The 19,402-nt window shown below is 43.6% G+C and overlaps 1 protein-coding gene across 1 annotated transcript in view; it reads left to right on the top strand.

Moving 5' to 3' along the window:
- The window catches only part of CCDC73 (coiled-coil domain containing 73), a 115,667-nt gene that overhangs the window by 66,902 nt on the left and 29,363 nt on the right, over positions 1-19,402 (top strand). Inside the window, exons 9-11 of the mRNA XM_060262386.1 lie at positions 1,808-1,936; positions 2,725-2,784; positions 4,135-4,239. Of these exons, the coding sequence (XP_060118369.1) occupies positions 1,808-1,936; positions 2,725-2,784; positions 4,135-4,239 (294 nt within the window). The remainder of the gene's footprint in view (positions 1-1,807; positions 1,937-2,724; positions 2,785-4,134; positions 4,240-19,402) is intronic.

Genomic DNA, 19,402 nt, shown 5'->3' with positions numbered 1-19,402 from the left:
ACTTTTCCCAGGAACAGCAAGTTCAAAACTGGGCAGTAGTTAGCTAGCACTCTAGGGTCCAGCCTTTCAACCCATTGGGGCAGGGAGAGCTGTTGTCAAGATGGAACACAGACTTCTATCTTGTTCCTTCCATAAAGGAAGCAGACCAATAAAGCATCACAAAAATCCTCATTCCTTGCAGGGAAAAAGTGATGAGTAAGCAAGTCAAGGAGTTATGTAGAATGATGGAATGAGCAGGAGTGGGAACATAATGCTTGCTACTGCAATTGCTGTGGTATATTTTTAGATCAAGCCCCCAGTGTTTTTGCCTGAGTATGTACAATTAGACAGCTGCATACAAAAGTGTTTGTCACATATGAAAACCTATTTCCTTATGCAGATCATCCTTTGCTAGATCAGTACTATTATTCACTCATAAATGAATTTAATTAAATCAGTAGCTGCATTTATGTAACTTGGTATTCATAAAATTCAGCAGCTCAGATAAGCTCCATTTCTACTTTCCACTGTTACATGATTTTGTCCAGAACAGTTAAACTGTTGGACTGCGATAAGGGGGAATTCCAGTTTTATGAAGAAAAGTTCAACAGACCAAACTTAGTTGCTGCTAGATAAAACTGCTGCCTTTTTGAATGCTTGGTTCAGTGCTTATGGCATCATGAAGAATTCTTGATACTATCTACAAACGGCATTCATAACCTTTGCTATTTGTCTGAGTAAACATCAGAGCACTCAAGCAGAGAGAGAGATATTAAACAGGCTACCCCATACAAAAATGGGAGGGGGAAAATGATACAATATTTATGACTCTAGGAACCGTACATTGTAACTTAATGAAATCAAAGCATGTACTGCTTATTTGCTGCACTAGTTGCTTTGGCTAAACTAGATGGAACAAGGACAGCATGAAGGTGCAAAATACGTAATGCTTGAAAAATGTATTTTAAACATAAATGTAATTAATTTACAGTGCAATCCTGTGAATGTTTACTTAGGCAAGTGTACTGAGGATCTCACTATTTTTTTTTTTCAATTTTAAATTTTTATTAGAATAATAACATATATAACATTTAACAAACATCAACTATAACACTAACAAACATAGAGTCTATCCATGAGCCATCACATTACTAAACATTACTTACATGTAACAAGGTAACTAATTTAATATTCTTGTGAAGTCATGTCTTTAGAGTGATTTCCCCCCCCTTTTCACTGTTAAAAATTGAATTAAATAAATAAATTAGGGTTTGTAGAATCTTTTGGGCCCAAGTGCCGTGTTCTACTGGAGAAAGTTTTTCTTCCAGATGTTTCGTTCTCGTCTGGAAGAAAAACTTTCTCCAGTAGAACATGGCACTTGAGCCCGAAAGATTCTACAAACCCTAATTTATTTATCTAATTCCATTTTTAACACTTGAGCCCGAAAGATTCTACAAACCCTAATGATGTTACCAGCCGTGAAAACCTGAAATCTTTGATAAATAAATAAAGGTAATAACTTTTGGTAGAACCTTCATAACAATACAGGATCAAACAAAGGAATGCAGTATTAATTTATAGTAGTATTTCACTAAAAGAGGACATTGGCATTATAAAAAGTTCTTTTGTGAAACCAATATAAATCATATTTAACTTTCAACATAGTTTCACATGTAAGTTTCCATTATTATTAATCTAACTATCCTTTCTTCTCGTGATTACTGATTACTCCATATAGCTTTCATAAGAAAATTGATTGGAATAGGAATGTTGGTTTTTGTCTTGTTGCTTGTGGATGAGCTATTTATGAATGTTCTCTATATTTAAGGAACTGAAGAAAGTCACTGAAGACTTAATAAGGTCTAATGTCACTTGCCAGCACAGAGCAGGAGAAGAAAATCTCAGACTTACGGCAAAGGAACAGGAATTACAGCAGCTACAGCAAAAATTATTAATGGTATTTTGTAATGTTTGTCAAATGACATTTTGTATTTTTAATTTATAAAAAAATAAGGTTTTATGCGGTATTTAATTGGTGCTTTTTATGCGAACAAGTTGTTTTATGATGCCATTGCTTTACTGTAGGGATATATAACTATAGTCATGAACAATTTCGTGCACAGCACAGTAATTTGGTTTAATAGTTGTTAAATGATGAAGTGAGAAAATACTTTCATGCTAACTTTTAATTTTTTCACAATTTACTAATTTTTAAAATACTATTGAATAATTACATTATTATATGGTAAAGATATAATAAAAAGAGCCCCGTGGTGCAGAGTGGTAAGCTGCAGTATTGCATTCCAAGCTCTGCTCATGATCTGAGTTTGATCCTGGCAGAAGGTAGCCAGCTCGGGGTTGACTCAGCCTTCCATCCTTCCGAGGTTGGTAAAATGAGTACCAAGCTTGCTGGGGGTAAAGTGTAAATGACAGGAAAAGGCAATGGCAAACCACCCCGTAAAAAGTCTGCAGTGAAAACATTGTGATACAATGTCACCCCAGAGTCAGAAATGACTGGTGCTTGCACAGGGGGACTACCTTTACCTTTTTACCTTTAAAGTATATAATGCATTATTTTGGGCGCAATTTGACTGTCTTTATTGTTCTGCATACAGGAATTCCTTTAAAAACAAACACACACCATTTCTTGGCAGCATTCTTACATATGGTGAACTACATTCACAAGACAGTTGGTCTAACTACAAAAGGCCTAATTTGTGCTCAATATACTGATTTTATTTATAGGAGACTGAATTAAAGACAAAAATTGCTGAAGAAAATGAACATCTTAAAAAAGAGAACCAGGTAACTTGTAAACACAAGAATAGTTAAATAGAAGTACTGAATATACTTTTATGGGGTGTATGGCAAGCTACAATGTTACTTCTAGATGTAATTTTTTCACCACAGCCAGCTTCAAGAAGGTGCAAAGCATAGCTTTAAATTAGTAACTGCTGGCCAAGCTGTCAAGATGAATCTAGATAAGACTAAAATAACTGTGCTCAGCAAACTGAACGGCCTAGGCTAAAATGTGCACCCAGTGCTGATAAGACCATTTATGATTAGTTAGATTTATAATCAAAGGATGCTTCTAGATCTCATTATCACTTCAGATTCTGGTGGAAGCACCAGTTCTTTACTAAGAACCTCATCCTATGTATATTTACTTACATTACAAGTATGTTCAGTTCAGTGAACCTGTTCCCAGGACTTCAGCTGTAAATTATAATTGTTCTGCTGTATATAACCTCCAAGGGCAATCAAAACAAAACAGAACCATTTTGTTGCCTTAGGTATGGTGAATTATAGCTTCAGAGATAACTGGGTGATAAGAAAGCTGTTCAACAACAGCTGAAAAGCTATTGCTTAATCTGTAAAGCATTTTGTGATTGTTACAGCTGATTGATTTCAGAATCTGAGAATCCAGATTTGGCAATCTCATACATTTCATTTCATGATTTCATGATTCATCAAAGAGCTTGGCATGATTTTTATCATCTTTTGTACATATTCCTGAAGAACAAGATGATTTATTCCAAGCAGTTAATAATCCTTAAGTGTAATCAAATAGGCATTTAATGAGCATTAAATTACTAGGGTCTGGAGCAGAACAAAGTCTGAGTCCAGTGGCATCAGACCAACAAAATCTTATTCAAGGTATGAGCTTTCGTTTGTATGCGCACTTTTTCAGATACCTAGAACTTTGTTCTACTGCTTCACACCAACACGGCTTCCCATCTGGATCTAGAGACAGGAATGTGAGCCCTTTTCTTCTCCATCTAGACATACATTGTTTCCCTAAAATAACATGTATGTTGCTCCTTATATCAAGAGCTGAAAATGGCCAGGTAGCATCATCATAAATGGGAAGTAATAAATTAAACATTGAATCCCAGCTGTTGCAGTTTGAGGAATTCAAGTGGTATGAGATTAACCACTTCTTCATGCTATCCTGACCCTCAAATCAAGGTGCCGTTACATGTTCTCATTCTTTACTTTTGACATTCAGGATATAGAAACCAGTAATAATTACTGAACCATCTTACAACAAAGTAAAAATAAAATAATACACACACAGACTCCTTATCATGTCCCTTTTTAAGGAATAAACCTATCATTTAAAGTGTGATAATTTGTTTTTTTTTATTGAATAAGGAGATCATTACTAAACTACAACATATGCAGCAACTACTCTGTAGACAGACTGAAACAAATATCAGAATTGAAGCAGAGCTGAATGAACTGAAGCAAAAATATCAGGTCAGATTTTTTTTTTAAATTCTACATTTTATGGCTGCCTACTAAATGGTTTTGTAAAAAAACCCACTAAGACTGAGCCATCATTTATTTAAAACTTAATGTGAACCTTGAAATTTATCATGTTTTTCTCAGTAGATTTGGATGAAACAACAAAAAAGGTAATTTATAACTTTATATATACTAATTTAGAATACCTTCCTTACCTATACCTTACCTATCTATACTATACCTTACCTATCTGCCACAGGAGGTGGTGGTGGCTACAAGCATAGCCAGCTTCAAGAGGGGGTTAGATAAAAATATGGAGCAGAGGTCCATCAGTGGCTATTAGCCACAGTGTGTGTGTGTGTGTGTGTGTGTGTGTGTGTGTGTGTATATATATATATATATATATATATATATATATATATATATATATATATATATATATATATATATATATATATATATAAAAATTTTTGGCCACTGTGTGATACAGAGTGTTGGACTGGATGGGCCATTGGCCTGATCCAACATGGCTTCTCTTATGTTCTTATGTGTTAAAGTTGCAAGCACTAAGTGATCCTCATGGAATCTACCAAAACCTGTCCCAGAGACATCTTAAGGCTTTTTTTTTTGGGGGGGGGGGTATAGGTAAGATACACTGATGTTTTCCTACCCCCTCTCCTAGCCATGATAAAGAAGGCACAGCAGCTATTTTAGCATTTTGTTTTGCACTCCCAGTTTTACACCTTACTTTGCCCTCCAAAGTTGGAATGAAGAGTCAGACACAATGAATTGGATGAACTAAGGGCCACTTTATTAAATTTTATTCAAAATCGGCAAGGGCTAAATAGTGCAAGTGGACTGGTCAGGGCCAGGGGTCTCAGCAGACACCTCCCCTGCCATTTAATGCCCAAGGCCCTGGCCAGAGCTGTACATCACAGCTCCAACCAGGCCAGCTCAGCAAGCAGGCAACACCTGAGAAGTCCCCCCCACGAGCGGGGCAACTAAATGAAAGGACCCTTCCAGGTAAGCTCCAAAGGATGGTCTGCATTCTCCCACTCCAGGCTGGCAAACCCAAAGGTCGATCCTGACAAACCCCTAACCCCACAAAGGGGGGATGCTTTGTGGCCCTCCCCTAGCCGCATAATCAAGAAGAGACCATTACCCTCATTCGAAAGATGAATACCATCACCCCTATAGAGGTGTGCATGACGAATACGACTGTCCGGATGAGGCAAATAATGGCCCAAACAGTCATCCAAGGCTCTTCGAATTCTTTTATTCACCTTGCGACGGGCCCTATCGATGCCCACAGGATCCAAAACACCCTGCCAAATAAGGCGAGGGATCATGGCTGACCAAATAATAATAGTCGAAGGCCATCTCTCCTTGATAGCCCTAAGGTCCTTCTCTGCCTGCAGGGCCAAAGCTGTGCCCTTTGTCAGCCCCAGATCATTCCCACCCAGATGTGTAACTAATGCGGAGGACCCGCATTCTCCTGGAATAACAGTGGCATCAGGCCAGGCCAATGAAGTCCCCAGCGCCCCCGCCACTCTATTGTAACCCGTTGGCTGAGCCCCAGCTGAGAGCCAACCGAAGTTCTCCGAGCCTGATGTGCAGCCCAAAACACATAACTGTGTCCACAGACAAGAACTTGGCTCCTCTGGCCAGGAACAACAGTACTTACAGGAAAAAACAATCAACTATAAATGCAACGCTCCATGTTAAAATGCATAAAGTTAGGGATAGAGCAAGGGGCGAACATACAATTTATAGGCCGCTGAGCGCCATTGGCACAGCCACTGAATACTATGCGCAGGGTACCCCAAGGCGGTGGCCGTAGAGGCTGCTCCAATTCTAAAGGAGTGGGTACCAAACTGCACTACAGACAACCCAAGCTTAGCTAAAGCCGGGAAGTCACAGCCCAAAACTGATGCTTTGTCAGTGGGCTGCCGTTAAGGTGACAAAACAAAAACCCATCTGTGAGACCCCGTACTGCCAAATAAGCAGCCAAAGCAGAAACAGGACACAACTCCTGCTCAGAGCATGTGCCTGGCTCCAAAACTGTCCCCTTGCAGTGCTGGTCAGTCTTAGAGCGTTGAACGGTAATGACTTACTCTCCATTAACCTTACTCTCCACTAACCTCAGGTCCTGTAGCAACAAAACTGTTATGTCTTGAAATATAAGCTGATGTACCGCATGGCGATCGCTACAGAGGCAACCCCACAGGTCCCCGGATGTAGCTCGCTAGACACCCCGCCCATCAAGATCTGTGGTGGGAAGTTTGACTGACCAGGATTGGACTGGCCGGACTGGGGGGCAGTTCTGGGTAATGTATATAAGTGGGGCCCGGCCCGCGTGTTCCCTCTCTTGTAATGTACCACCGAATAAAGCATGTTGCCTTCCACCCGTCTTGCAACTCAGTACATTACAGTGGTGACGAGGATGGGATCCTAGCCAGGTAACTCCTGAAGAGGACCTTCGCGGAGCTGGCCAGAGACGAAGAAGGCACAACGTCCAGGGAGACGGAAGCACCTGCTGCCGCAGCCACCATGGCTAACCCAAGCGGAGCGACGGGTCGCCTTGAAGAGTTCAACCCCGCTAAGCCGGAAAGGTGGGAGACCTACACAGAGCGGGTCGATTGCTACCTTCGAGCAAACATGATAATGGACAACAGCCGGAAAAGAGACGTGCTCCTGAGCATCTGCGGAGAGGCCACATTCGAGATCGCCAAGGGTCTCTCAGTCCCCACGAGAATCATGGAGAAGACGTATGAGGAGATAGTCCGACTCCTCACGGGGCACTTCTTGCCCCAACCCTCAATCATCGCCCGCCGATTCCTCTTCCACAAGAGGGACCAGGAGACGGGAGAGACGGCAGCTGAATACCTGGCCACTCTCCGACAAATAGCAGGAAACTGTAGCTTCAACAAGCTAGAAGAGGCCCTGAGGGACCGTTTCACCTGGGGCCTGAGGAACGAACGACTACAGCAGAAGCTCTTCGCGAAGGAAGAGCTCACCCTCCAGGGCCCCTTCAACGAGGCCACAGCATTCGAGAGAGCCACTAAAGCTTTCCACAACCCGAGGGCAGAAGCCATCCACCAGGAGGTGACGGTGCAAAGCCACCCACAGGAGGAGGAGATGCACCAGCTACACCGCCCACCAGGGACGGGACTGAGAGCGACCCAGCGGCCATGAGCGACGGAGAAACCGACCAGCACAAAGTGCGCAAGCTGCGGGGACCCGCACGAGTGCCGGGACTGCCCCTATCGCAACGTGGACTGCAGGAACTGCAGGAAAATGGGCCATTTTGCGCGAGCTTGCAGGGCCAAGGCCGGCCGCAGATGCCAGTCCACCAACCAAGACTTGACTGGGGACTACTCGACCGCTTCAACCAGCCTGCAGGTAATGAACTTGCCCAGCAATACCCCTGACAAGGTCAAGGTATCAATCAGGATCGAGGGAAATCCCTGCCTGATGGAACTAGCCGCTGTCCCATAAGGAGTCCCATACTAAATAATTGCAGTCAAGTTTCATGCCCTTACCGCTCATTGGTTTAAGCTTGGAGTTCAAATCCATCAAGGTAGATAATGGTTCTCCACAGTCACTCAGAGGTGCTCGAGGCTGTCACAAAGCCTTAAATTCAGTATACAACACCCCTCCCCGCCAAGTTCCAATGTACTAGCAAACATAGTCCTGTAGGTACCCTGGCCGGCGCTGGTCCCTTTGTGAGTGTCAGAGCTCTGCCTTCAGAGGAGGTGCTGTCTGAGCCAAGTTAGGTTCGGCTTCACTCGTACCTGGCTGTGGTGGAGGAACTGGAATGCTTGGCAGGGATGTAGCGAGTGGGGGCCCTTCGGAAGTTCCTTCCTCTGAGGCCAGAGGGGCTGCTTCTTTGTGGGGCTCTGTTGCCAGGAGGATTGGTGCTGGTTCAGACCCGATCGATGGCAATATGGGCTCTAAGCTGACTCTATTGTCTTCGGTTCCCTCCTGGCTTTCCAGCTCTTCCAGAAGCATCCAGCAGCGCACTGTCAATGTGCTGGCAGAGAAGTTGGCCCCCTTCTGTAGACACTTTATAGGAATGGGGCCCCGTGACTTGGGTCACCCTGGTGAGGATCCACTCCGGCCTGCTCGAGAAGTTCTTGGCATAACAGGGTTGCCTGGGAAGAAGCCACTGGGTGCTTCTTGTTGCACCGGGTTAGAGTGCTGTTCTGGGGTCCGGTCAGGGTGCAGACATTCCAACCGTGTGGTTAGCCGCTGTCCCATAAGGAGTTCCGTAGGGCTGCAGCCAGTGGCAGTGCTCAGAGTGATACGATTGCTGAAAAGGAAGGCTGCTAGTCTGTGGTCCCTGTCCCCGTAAATAATCCTACTCAGGGAGTCCTTAGCCTTGCATATTCTCTTTGCCTGTCCGTTGGTGGCTGGGTGGAATGGAGCAGACCGAATGTGCTGGATAAGGTACCGCTCCTGAAATTCTTGGAACTCTCCAGAAGTAAAGGCCATTCCATTATCAATCACAACCGTGTCCGGTAGGTCGTGGGTGCAAAAGACCCTTCTGAGAGCTGTAATGGAGGCCTGGGTGGAGGTGAATCACCTCCAGCCACATTGTGTACAAGTCCACCAGAATGAAAAAACCTGGCCATGGAAGGACCCCACAAAGTCCAGGTGCAGCCTTGACCATGGCGTGCGCATTGACTCCCAGCGATGAATGGGCACGCTAGGGGGATCTGGTCACGTAACCTGGCAGGATTGGCAGTGCTTCACCCACGCCTCAATGTCCCCACCCAGCCCTGGCCACCACACGTAATTGCAGGTGAGGGCTTCATTCACATGATCCTCAGGTATGTCTCGTGTAGGCCCTCTAAGACTTGTTTGTGCAGTGGAGGGGGAACCACAACGTGGCTTCCCCATAAGAGGCATTCCTTGTGTGCCAACAGTTCATTCCTGCAAGAAGCAAACACTGTGAATTCCAGGCCCACTTGGCTGGTGGGCCACCCCCTTCCCACTCAGTCCAGTACATGGGAGAGATGGGGTCCCGGGCTGTATGTTTGGCAACATCGGCCATGCGTAGGGGATGATTGGGTAGTGTCTCTATCAAGACACTGGTGTGCTGGGGCCGGATCCAGGTCTATGGTGGAAAGTGGGCTGAGAGTGCCCACATGGCCCATTGACTTCTTGGGACAGTAGACTAGGTTGTACAGGTAGATGTTCCACCAGAGGACCTGAGGCAACAGGATCTGCGGGGTCTGGCGGTCAGGAGCGAGCAGGCCGAGCAGTGGCTTGTGATCCATCGCAATGGTGAAGGGGTGCCCGTACAGGTAGTCGTGGAATGAATGGTAAAAGTTCAGGAGCCCCAAAAATGCCTGGAGCTCCGCCTTGGAGCTGGGTGTGGGGGCTTGAACTATGGCACAAACATTCTCGGGAGTTGAGTGAATTCCAATGGCGTTGACCACAAAACCCAGGAACTCAACCCTTGAGACGCCCAGCGAGCACTTTTCCTTCTTCACCTTAAGGCCGGCCGCCCTGAAGTGTTGCAGCATGGAGCGGAGGTGGCAGCCAAACTCCTCTGTGGTGGGGGCAATGATCAAAACGTCATCGAAGAATGGCTGAACTCCTGGGATCCCTTTGAGGAGAGAGTCCATTAGAATTTGGAATGTTCCTAGGGCCACGCTCACCCCAAATAGCAGCTGTTTAACTCTAAAAGCCCCCCCCCCGGTGGGTGATGATCTTTTGAGCCTCTGTGATCCCATCATCCAACAGGAGCTGCTGGTAGGCCTGGGCAATATCCAGCTTCCCAAAAATTGTTGAGCCCTCAAAGGAAGGCAAGACGTGGCTGATGCTGGTAACTGGGTATGCGTGGTCCCGGAGTGCCTTGTTTATGTTGCACTTGTAGTCTGCACAGATGCGGATGTCCCTGTTGGGCTTAACTGGCATAATGATAGGGGTTTCCCAGAGGGCATGAGGGACCAGTTCCAAGACCCCCTGGTCTACTAGGTGGTCTAGTTTGGCCTCAATTTTTGGTTTCAGCATGAACAGGACACGCTGGGCCTTCAGCCTTATGGGTTGAGTTGCAAGAATACCGGTAGCCCCGTGTAGCAGTTGAGTGCCCCATCAAAGACTTCGTGGATCTCTTCAAAAATGTGTGTGAAGCTAGGCAGCTGCACCTGATAGACTCCTTTAATCTCCATCCCCAATGGCCCAAACCAGGCCAGCCCCAGCAGTCTAGTTAGCTTGCCCCCCACTACCAACAAGTCCAACAAGCCATCAAAGTGCTTAAACTGAATGCGGAATCGGTCCCACCCTTTTATGTGTACTGAGTTCTTTCGGAAGTCCCTCAGAATGAACCCCGCCACCCATAGTGGAGGGCCTCCGTTTGGGCAAAGTTTCTTTAGGGTGTCCTCCAAAATAATAGGTCCAGTGAGCGGGATTGAACTCCAGTAGATGATGTCCTGGAGCAACAACCATGATCCCAGCTGCGATGTGTTGCGAGATGAGCGCGGGGCACTGGAGCTCGATGTGCGATGCGTGTGGTGCGGCTGAGTGATAGGCTGACTCAACAGGATCCCATCCTCGTCACCAGTGTTGAATAGTGAGTTCAATGCAGTAGAGTTCAACACTCAGTACAGAACATTAACTGTCCATTGTACCCAGAAGAGGATTCCCTTCTCTTTCACTGCTTTCATGGAGCCTACAAGAAACAGAGACAAAGGCAGACAGGCTTCCAGAACAGACCCTGCTTTAGCTGAAATTCATCAACAGTATTTTTTGTAGCAAATCTAAATAACAGTTTGTGTTGGATTTTAAAAGCTGTGAGCCAATTTGGGGTTGAAAGATAGGGCAAAAGTATAATAAAATGCCACACTTTATCAGGGCTGCATAAAAAAATGTCAAGAGGTCCTGATTCTAATCAAGCCAGCAGCATGGCACTCTTATTTTTCTCCCTCCTTCCTTTTTAGCTGCCAAAATGGCTGTGGGGTGTGGGTGGGTGTGCATGCACAGCTGTCTTGGCACTTGATAAGGTATGAGGGGTGGAGTGCTTGAGCCCACTGTGCTGTCAGCTCAGTGACTTTAAAATGGTGCTAGTGTCCTTTTGGCTGCCAAAGAAAGCTGTCACACCTGGTTTGCCATAACGGAGTCACTAGAGATAAACTTGGTTAACCCTTCTGCTCCATCCCTAAATAAACTCATTAGACGTTGCAGTTCGACATGCCTTCATTCTGTAACAACTATTGGTATATTTAGCAGAAGAAAATGTTCAGTTTGTGACATCTAATTAGGAAGCTCAACTTTTGACTGTAAATAAGAGTTGATGGGTTTTTAAATGTTAAAATAGGAAGGAAAGCCAATTTGGATGGGGGGCACGGAATAAGGGGGAAGAAAAATTTATGCTTTCTTTGCCACTAATTTAACAATAGAATCCACACAACCCCTTGAGTTGTTAATAGTCTCAATGGGGTAAGAAGATGGATATAATACTAGTCCCAGTTTATGAGTTCAGCCCTTATTCTTTCACAGACTGAGCAATGACAAATGGACTCAGCTATATTTCTATAAAGTTTTTAGTAGATGTTATTCTGCACAAAGACTCTGCAGTCACACACACACACACACACATATACACTCAATATGCAGAGATCCCTTGAGAATATCCAAGACATCATTTCCTCTCCCGTAGGGTACTATATCATGTTCCCATATATCAAAGAAAGGCTAAATTCTTTAGCAGTGCAATCCTGTGCATTTACTCTAGTTAAAATCCTCTTATTTCAATAGACTGGATTGTACTGTTAATCTTCTGCTAATTTATCTTATTAATACAGGCACTTCTATTCATTTTGGTGAACTGAATAATTTTGTTACAACATTATCATTGCTGTGCTTATTTCACATATAACCTTAGGATCAGAGTAGAAAGCTCATTTAAAAAATCAGCTCAGTGTGCAGTATAAATGGAAAAGGGCATATTCAGTGTTTTTTTTCAGAGATTTTTCTTTTACTTTCAATTAGCATAATCAATCATCAATATATCTAACATGGCCAAAACTGTTGATAAAAGATAGGGGGAGGGGACAGAGCCCTTTTGACATCTGTTTTGGTCCACAGGGGAGGACTCATTGGGGCTAGGGCTGGCAGAAATCAGCAAGCACTCTGGTACTATATGGTTTGCTTGACTCACCCAGGACTGATTCTTACTACTGCAACACCAGCCACCCCACAAAAGCCAGTGTGGTTTAATGGCAGAATTTCAGATTAGAATCCTGGTGGCCCAGGTCCAGATCTCTGCTCTTCTATGAAAGTTGACTGGCTGACCTTGAGCCAGTTTTATTGTGAGGTTAAAATGATATTGTGAGGATAAAATGATAAGAACATAAGAGAAGCCATGTTGGATCAGGCCAATGGCCCATCCAGTCCAACACTCTGCGTCACCCAGTAGCCAAAATTTATATATATATATATATATATTGTATTTGTGTGTGTGTGTATATACACACACACACACATATATATATATACACATACACATACACAAATAAATATATATATATATATATATATATATATATATATATATATATATATATATATATATATATATATACATATACATATATACATATATATATACACAAAAAATACAAAATTTATATACACACACACACACACACACACACTGTAGCTAATAGCCACTGATGGAACTCTGCTCCATATTTTTATCTAACCCCCTCTTGAAGCTGGCTATGCTTGTAGCTGCTACCACCTCCTGTGGCAGTGAATTCCACATGTTAATCACCCTTTGGGTGAAGAAGTACCTCCTTTTATCCATTCTAACCCGACTGCTCAGCAATTTCATCAAATGCCCATGAGTTCTTGTATTGTGAGAAAGGGAGAAAAGTTCTTCTCTACTTTCTCCATCCCATGCATAATCTTGTAAACCTCTATTGTGTCACCCCGCAGTCGACGTTTCTCCATGCTAAAGAGCTCCAAGCGTTTTAACCTTTCTTCATAGGGAAAGTGTTCCAAAACTTTAATCATTCTAGTTGCCCTTTTCTGCACTTTTTCCAACGCTATAATATCTTTTTTTGAGTATAAACAATTTTATTGGTAACATATGGTAGCAAATCTATATCAATATCTTACAACTTAAAAAGAAAAATGTATCTACCCCATATCTTACGTTCCCCCCACCCCTCTCCCCGTTATTTGATCCCCGCCAGTGTTATTTACTTAAAACAAATATTAAAGGTATCCTTAACTATTAACCAAAAGTTATATTCTTCTTTTAAAACTTAATCATTATCAAAAATCGTCCAATGTCCTTTTATTTTCCACTCTTTTTCTATGTATCTTCTGAACTTCTTCCACTCCATCTTAAAAACTTCCAAATCATAGTCTCTTAATATTCTTGTTAATTTGTCCATTTCACTCCATGTCATAACTTTTATAATCCAATCCCATTTTTCTGGTATTTTTTCTTGCTTCCACAACTGTGCATACAATGTCCTAGTGGCTGAGAGCAAGTACCAGATTAAAGTTCTATCTTCTTTTGGAAATGTTTCCATTTGTAGTCCCAACAGAAACGTCTCTGCAACTTTGTTAAACTCATATCCCAAGATCTTAGAAATCTCTTGCTGAATCATCTGCCAAAGCATTTTAGCTCTTTCACAAGTCCACCACATATGGTAGAAAGAACCTTCATGCTTTTTACATTTCCAACATCTGTCTGGCATCTTATTATTCATCTTTGCCAATTTTTTAGGCGCTATATTCCATCTATACATCATCTTAAAACAATTTTCTTTAATACTTTGACATGTTGCAAGTTTTATAGAGTTCTTCCACAGATATTCCCAAGATTCCATCTTTATGTCTTTATTTTGTACAGCTCCTGCTTTTTCCAGAAAGCACCCCAGTGCCTAACAAACTTAAACCCTTCCTCCTTACACCATTGTCTCATCCACACATTGAGACTTCTAATTTGTGCCTGTCTCTCCAGCCCTGCACATGGAACAGGTAGTATTTCTGAGAAGGCTACTTTGGAGGTCCTGGCCTTAAGTCTCCCGCCTAGCAGCCTAGGACCTCACGACTGCATTTCCCTACATCGTTGGTGCCAACATGCACCACAACCACTGGCTCCTCCCCAGCACTGTCTATCAGCCTATCTACTACACGCGTAATGTCTGCTACCTTCGTACCAGGAAGACAAATCACCTTACGGTCAGTACGCGGTTTTGCCACCCAGTTGTCTACTTGCCTAAGGATCAAATCAGCAACTACCAAGACCCCCTCCCCTCCCTTGGCGTGAAAGTATTCCCACTCACCAACTGAAGAAGAGGTTCCTTCTGAGGGTGCATTCCCCTTATCTTCAGCCCGGCGCCCTGTTCCCTCTCGACCCTCATGCTCCCTGGCAGCAACAGGGCTGCCACGTTCAAAGCAGGGCTCATCTAACACGTCCCCGAGAGTCTTCCCTGAGTGCCTAACTGACTGTCTCTGCTTCTCCAGGTCAGTCACCTCAGCCTCAAGGGTACGAACTCGTTCCCTGAGGACCAGGAGCTCCTTGCATTGAGCACACACCCAAGACTTCTGTCCTGTGGGCAGATAGTCATACATGTGACACTCAGTGCAAACCACTGGAAAGCCCCCACCCCCCTGCTGGTATTGTACCTTCATGATAGCTTTTTAAAAATATACAGTCCCCTTTTAAACCTGTTTGTTTATGTGGCTCCCCTTCTAGAGAGTCTACTTACCTTATTGGGAACACAAGGAATCCTGGTCCTTACACAGCCCCCAGGCTAAGAGCCACAGGCCAAGAGCCCTTTAGCTCTCTGGCAAGGCTCAGCTTAATAATGCAAAGAGGGTGGGGAACACAGCCACTCCTAATCAATCAGCAACAATCACCTTCACCTTCAGCCCTTCACACAAACTCAGAAGTTTTCAGCAACTTCCACAGCTGCTGAGCCACAAACCTCACCCTTGTAGCGCTTCTCTGCTCTATCCCAGAGCTCTCTGAAATGATGGAGAAGAGAATTATGTAAGCAGTTTTGGGTTTCCATTGTGGAGACAGGTGAGGTATAATAAATAATAAATACAGCTGAAGATGGGGGCAGATAAAAGGTTGGTTGGTGGATGGGAAGGAGAGAAGGAGGCAGGAAATGGAACAATATGGGATTTGTCAGGAGGAGGGAAAGAAGAAATAGTGTGGGGAAGATGCCCCCCGTATGTCCTTGCTGGTGCCTCATTGTACTGCACAAATCAGCCAGAGTGTTCCTGAGGTAATACTGCCAAGGGGAGGGGAGGCTGGAGACAGGGTCAGCTAAAGGTAGGTTGGCTATTTGAGGGAAGAAGAGAAAAAAAGCTGAATAAAGGGATAGGCTATGGGGGCTTTCAGAGATGGAAAAGAAGAAATAGTGGAAGGGAGGAGATGCCTACCACATGTGTTATGTATATTTCTGGCTAACTCTTCTCCAAAGGAATATCATAATGATGTGAAATGTAAAGAAAGGAACAACCAGAATGTGCTAAGATGGTGAACTCTTTTCTTGTGAGAAACTAGTAAGAGTTCTGGGATTTTAACTTAGAAAAAAGTGGCTCTGAGGATATAATATAATTTTTTATTAAATTATGAAGTGCTAAAGAAGAAAAAAATCACTGTCAAAAGATATGATAATATGTATTAACTTGCTTTTAAAATGAATTAGACAAATTCTTAGAGGCAGGGGTTGTTTTGTAGAAAAATATGTGGTGGAGCTCGTTAGCATAATTTATTAGCATATGCCACCACCACCCCCCACACAAGCCAAAAGCAACCAAATGCAAGAAAGGAGAGCCCTGGGTGAATAAGGCCTGCTTGGGCTGGCTAGAGATCCAGCCAGACCAAGCAGGCCTTGCTCACCTGGGGCTCTCCTTGGTCACTGCCCCCCCCCCCAGTCAAAAGGCCAGCAAGACACCTGCCACCCCAAATCACATAAGAAGTGGAGAAAGGGTGGTGTGGGCTTCTTCAGGGGTTAATGAGGACGGCTGGGGGTGTTGCAAAGCCCCTGGTGGCTGGCTGGCTGGCTGGCTGGCTGGCTGCTCTCCTAATCCAGAGATTGTTATGCAGCTGTACCTACTATTCAATGGACAAGATAGGTGGGGAGGAAGAGGAGGAACCCTCAGAAAGGTTCAGGAGCTGAGCTCCTGTGATCTCCCGCTGAATTCAAGGCTTGCTTAAAGGATAGGTGGCATTTTAGAGACTGTTAAACATGATAGTTTTATGTTTGGGGGCAATATTATGTATGTATTTAAATATTTTTAGCCCACCTTTCACTGGTGGCTCAAGTTGGCCTACATTGCCAAGATTAAAAGCATACAAAATGCAATAAAAATCCATTAAACCCCTCCAAGAAAATACCTGCATCAGTTATATGAAAGAATTTGTTTGAGAATTTGTCCCATGTAATTGATCTAAGAAACAAGGTAATCAATCCTATTGAATGATTTGGTAGTGCAAATCACTAGAGAAGTTGCAAAATTTTTAGATGATATTCTGAAAATTAAATCCAAGTTTGAATCATAGAAGAATCATAGAATCATAGAGTTGGAAGGGACCTCTAGGGTCATCTAGTCCAACCCCCTGCACAATGAAGGAAACTCACAACGTAGGAAACTCACAAACACCTCCCCCTAAATTCACAGGATCTTCATTGCTGTCAGATGGCCATCTAGCCCTGTTTAAAAACCTCCAAGGAAGGAGAGCCCACCACCTCCTGAGGAAGCCTGTTCCACTGAGGAATCGCTCTAACGGTCTAATGGGGACGGACAGTGGCTCAGTGGTAGAGCATCTGCTTGGTAAACAAAAGGTCCCAGGTTCAATCCCCGGCATCTCCCGCTAAAAAGGGTCCAGGCAAGTAGGTGTGAAAAACCACAGCTTGAGACCCTGGAGAGCTGCTGCCAGTCTGAGTAGACAATACTGACTTTGATGGACCAAGTATAAGGCAGCTTCATATGTTGATGTTCAATGGTCAGGAAGTTCTTCCTAATGTTGAGCCGGAAACTCTTTTGATTTAATTTCAACCCATTGGTTCTGGTCCTACCTTCCGGAGCCACAGAAAACAATTCCACACCATCCTCTATATGACAGCCCTTCAAGTACTTGAAGATGGTGATCATATCACCTCTCAGCCGCCTCCTCTCCAGGCTAAACATCCCCAGCTCCTTCAACCTTTCCTCATAGGACTTGGTCTACAGACCCCTCACCATCTTTGTTGCCTTCTTCTGGACCTGTTCCAGCTTGTGTATATCCTTCTTAAATTGTGGTGCTCAAAACTGAACACAATACTCCAGGTGAAGGCTTACCAGAGCAGAGTAAAGTGATACCATCACATCACGTGATCTGGACACTATACTTCTGTTGATACAGCCCAAAATTGCATTTGCCTTTTTAGCCACCGCATCACACTGTTGACTCATGTTCAGCGTATGATCCACTAAGACCCCTAGATCCTTTTCGCACATACTACTGCTAAGACAAGTCTCCCCCATCCTATAACCATGCATTGGATTTTTCCTACCTAAGAACTTTACATTTATCCCTGTTAAAATTCATTTTACTGGTTTTAGCCCAGTTTCCAGCCTGTCAAGGTCATCCTGTTTCTGTCTTCTGTGTTTGCAACCCCTCCCAATTTAGTATCCTCTGCAAATTTAATAAGCTTTCCCTCTATTCCTTCATCCAAATCACTGATAAAGATGTTGAACAAAACAGGTCCCAGGACAGATCCTTGAGGCACTCCACTTGTCACTCCTCTCCAAGAGGATGAGGAACCATTCACAAGCACTTTTTGAGTGCGATCTGTCAACCAATTATAGATCCACCTAACGATAGCAGGATCCAAACCACATTTTAACAACTATTCAACAAGGATAGTATGTGGAACCTTATCAAAAGCCTTACTGAAATCCAGATAAACGATGTCTACAGCATTCCCCTGATCCAGCAAGGTAGTCACTTTCTCAGAAAAAGAGATCAGGTTAGTCTGACATGACTTGTTCTTGAGAAACCCATGCTGGCTCTTAGTAATCACATCCATTCTTTCTAAATGTTCCAGGACTGACTGTTTGATGATTTGTTCTAAAACTTTTCCAGGTATAGACATCAAGCTGACAGGTCGGTTGTTACCTGGATCATCTTTTTTCCCCTTCTTGAAGATGGGGACAACATTCGCCCGCCTCCAATCTTCCGGCACCTCTCCTGTTCTCCAAGAATTCTCAAAAATAATAGCCAGAGGCTCAGAAATTACATCCACAAGCTCTTTTAGAACCCTTGGAAGCAATTCATCTGGCCCTGAGAACTTAGTTTCATTTTTAAAAACTAGGTGTTTATATACTACCCCTATGCTGATCCTTGGTTGGAACTTCATACCCTGCTTATATGTTCTGTTTTTGCTATGTTGAGCACCATTTCCCTCAGAAGAGAAGACTGAGGAAAAGTAGGAATTGAGCAGTTCTGCCCTCTCTTCATTACCTGTTACAATTTCACTTTGTTGCCCTTGCAATGGGCCTACCATGTCCTTGCTCTTTTTCTTACTCTTACTTTTCTTACTTACATAAGAAAAGAACCCTTTTTGTTGTTTTTAGCATCTTTGGCCAGCCTAAGCTCATACTGAGCTTTAGCTTTCCTTACTTTTTCTCTACAAGCACTGGTGATTTGTTTATATTCATCCTTGGTTATAAGGCCCTCCTTCCAATTCCTAAAAGTCTTTTTTATTTCTCAAGTCTTTAGAGAGCTGTTTATGGAGCCACTTTGGCTTCTTTAGGCTTTCCCATTTTTTCTTCTCATAGGAATCGTCTGTGATTGCGCTTTCAGGATTTCGCTTTTAAGAAACTCCCACCCCTCCTGAACCCCCTTCCTCCTAAGTATTTCTGACCATGGGATTTTACTCAGCATAGTTCTAAAGTTCTATTTATCGAAGTTTGCCTTTCTGAAGTCCAACCTATAAGTCTGACTATGTATAGCTTTCCCCTTCCCTAAGACTAAATTCCAAAATCACATGGTCACTACTGCCCAGGGTGCCCACTATTTCCTTCTTCAATCAATTCTTCCTTGTTGGTGAGAATCAAATCCAAGATAGCAGATCCCCTTGTTTCCTTCTTCACTTTCTGGAAAAGGAAGTTGTCAGCAAGACAAGTCAGAAATCTATTTGACTTTTCA

The sequence above is a fragment of the Heteronotia binoei genome, chromosome 21, assembly GCF_032191835.1.
Source record: "Heteronotia binoei isolate CCM8104 ecotype False Entrance Well chromosome 21, APGP_CSIRO_Hbin_v1, whole genome shotgun sequence".
In the NCBI taxonomy this organism is placed as follows: Eukaryota; Metazoa; Chordata; class Lepidosauria; order Squamata; family Gekkonidae; genus Heteronotia; species Heteronotia binoei.
Note: the sequence above shows the minus strand (reverse complement) of the source record. Positions and strands in the feature narration are given on the sequence as shown.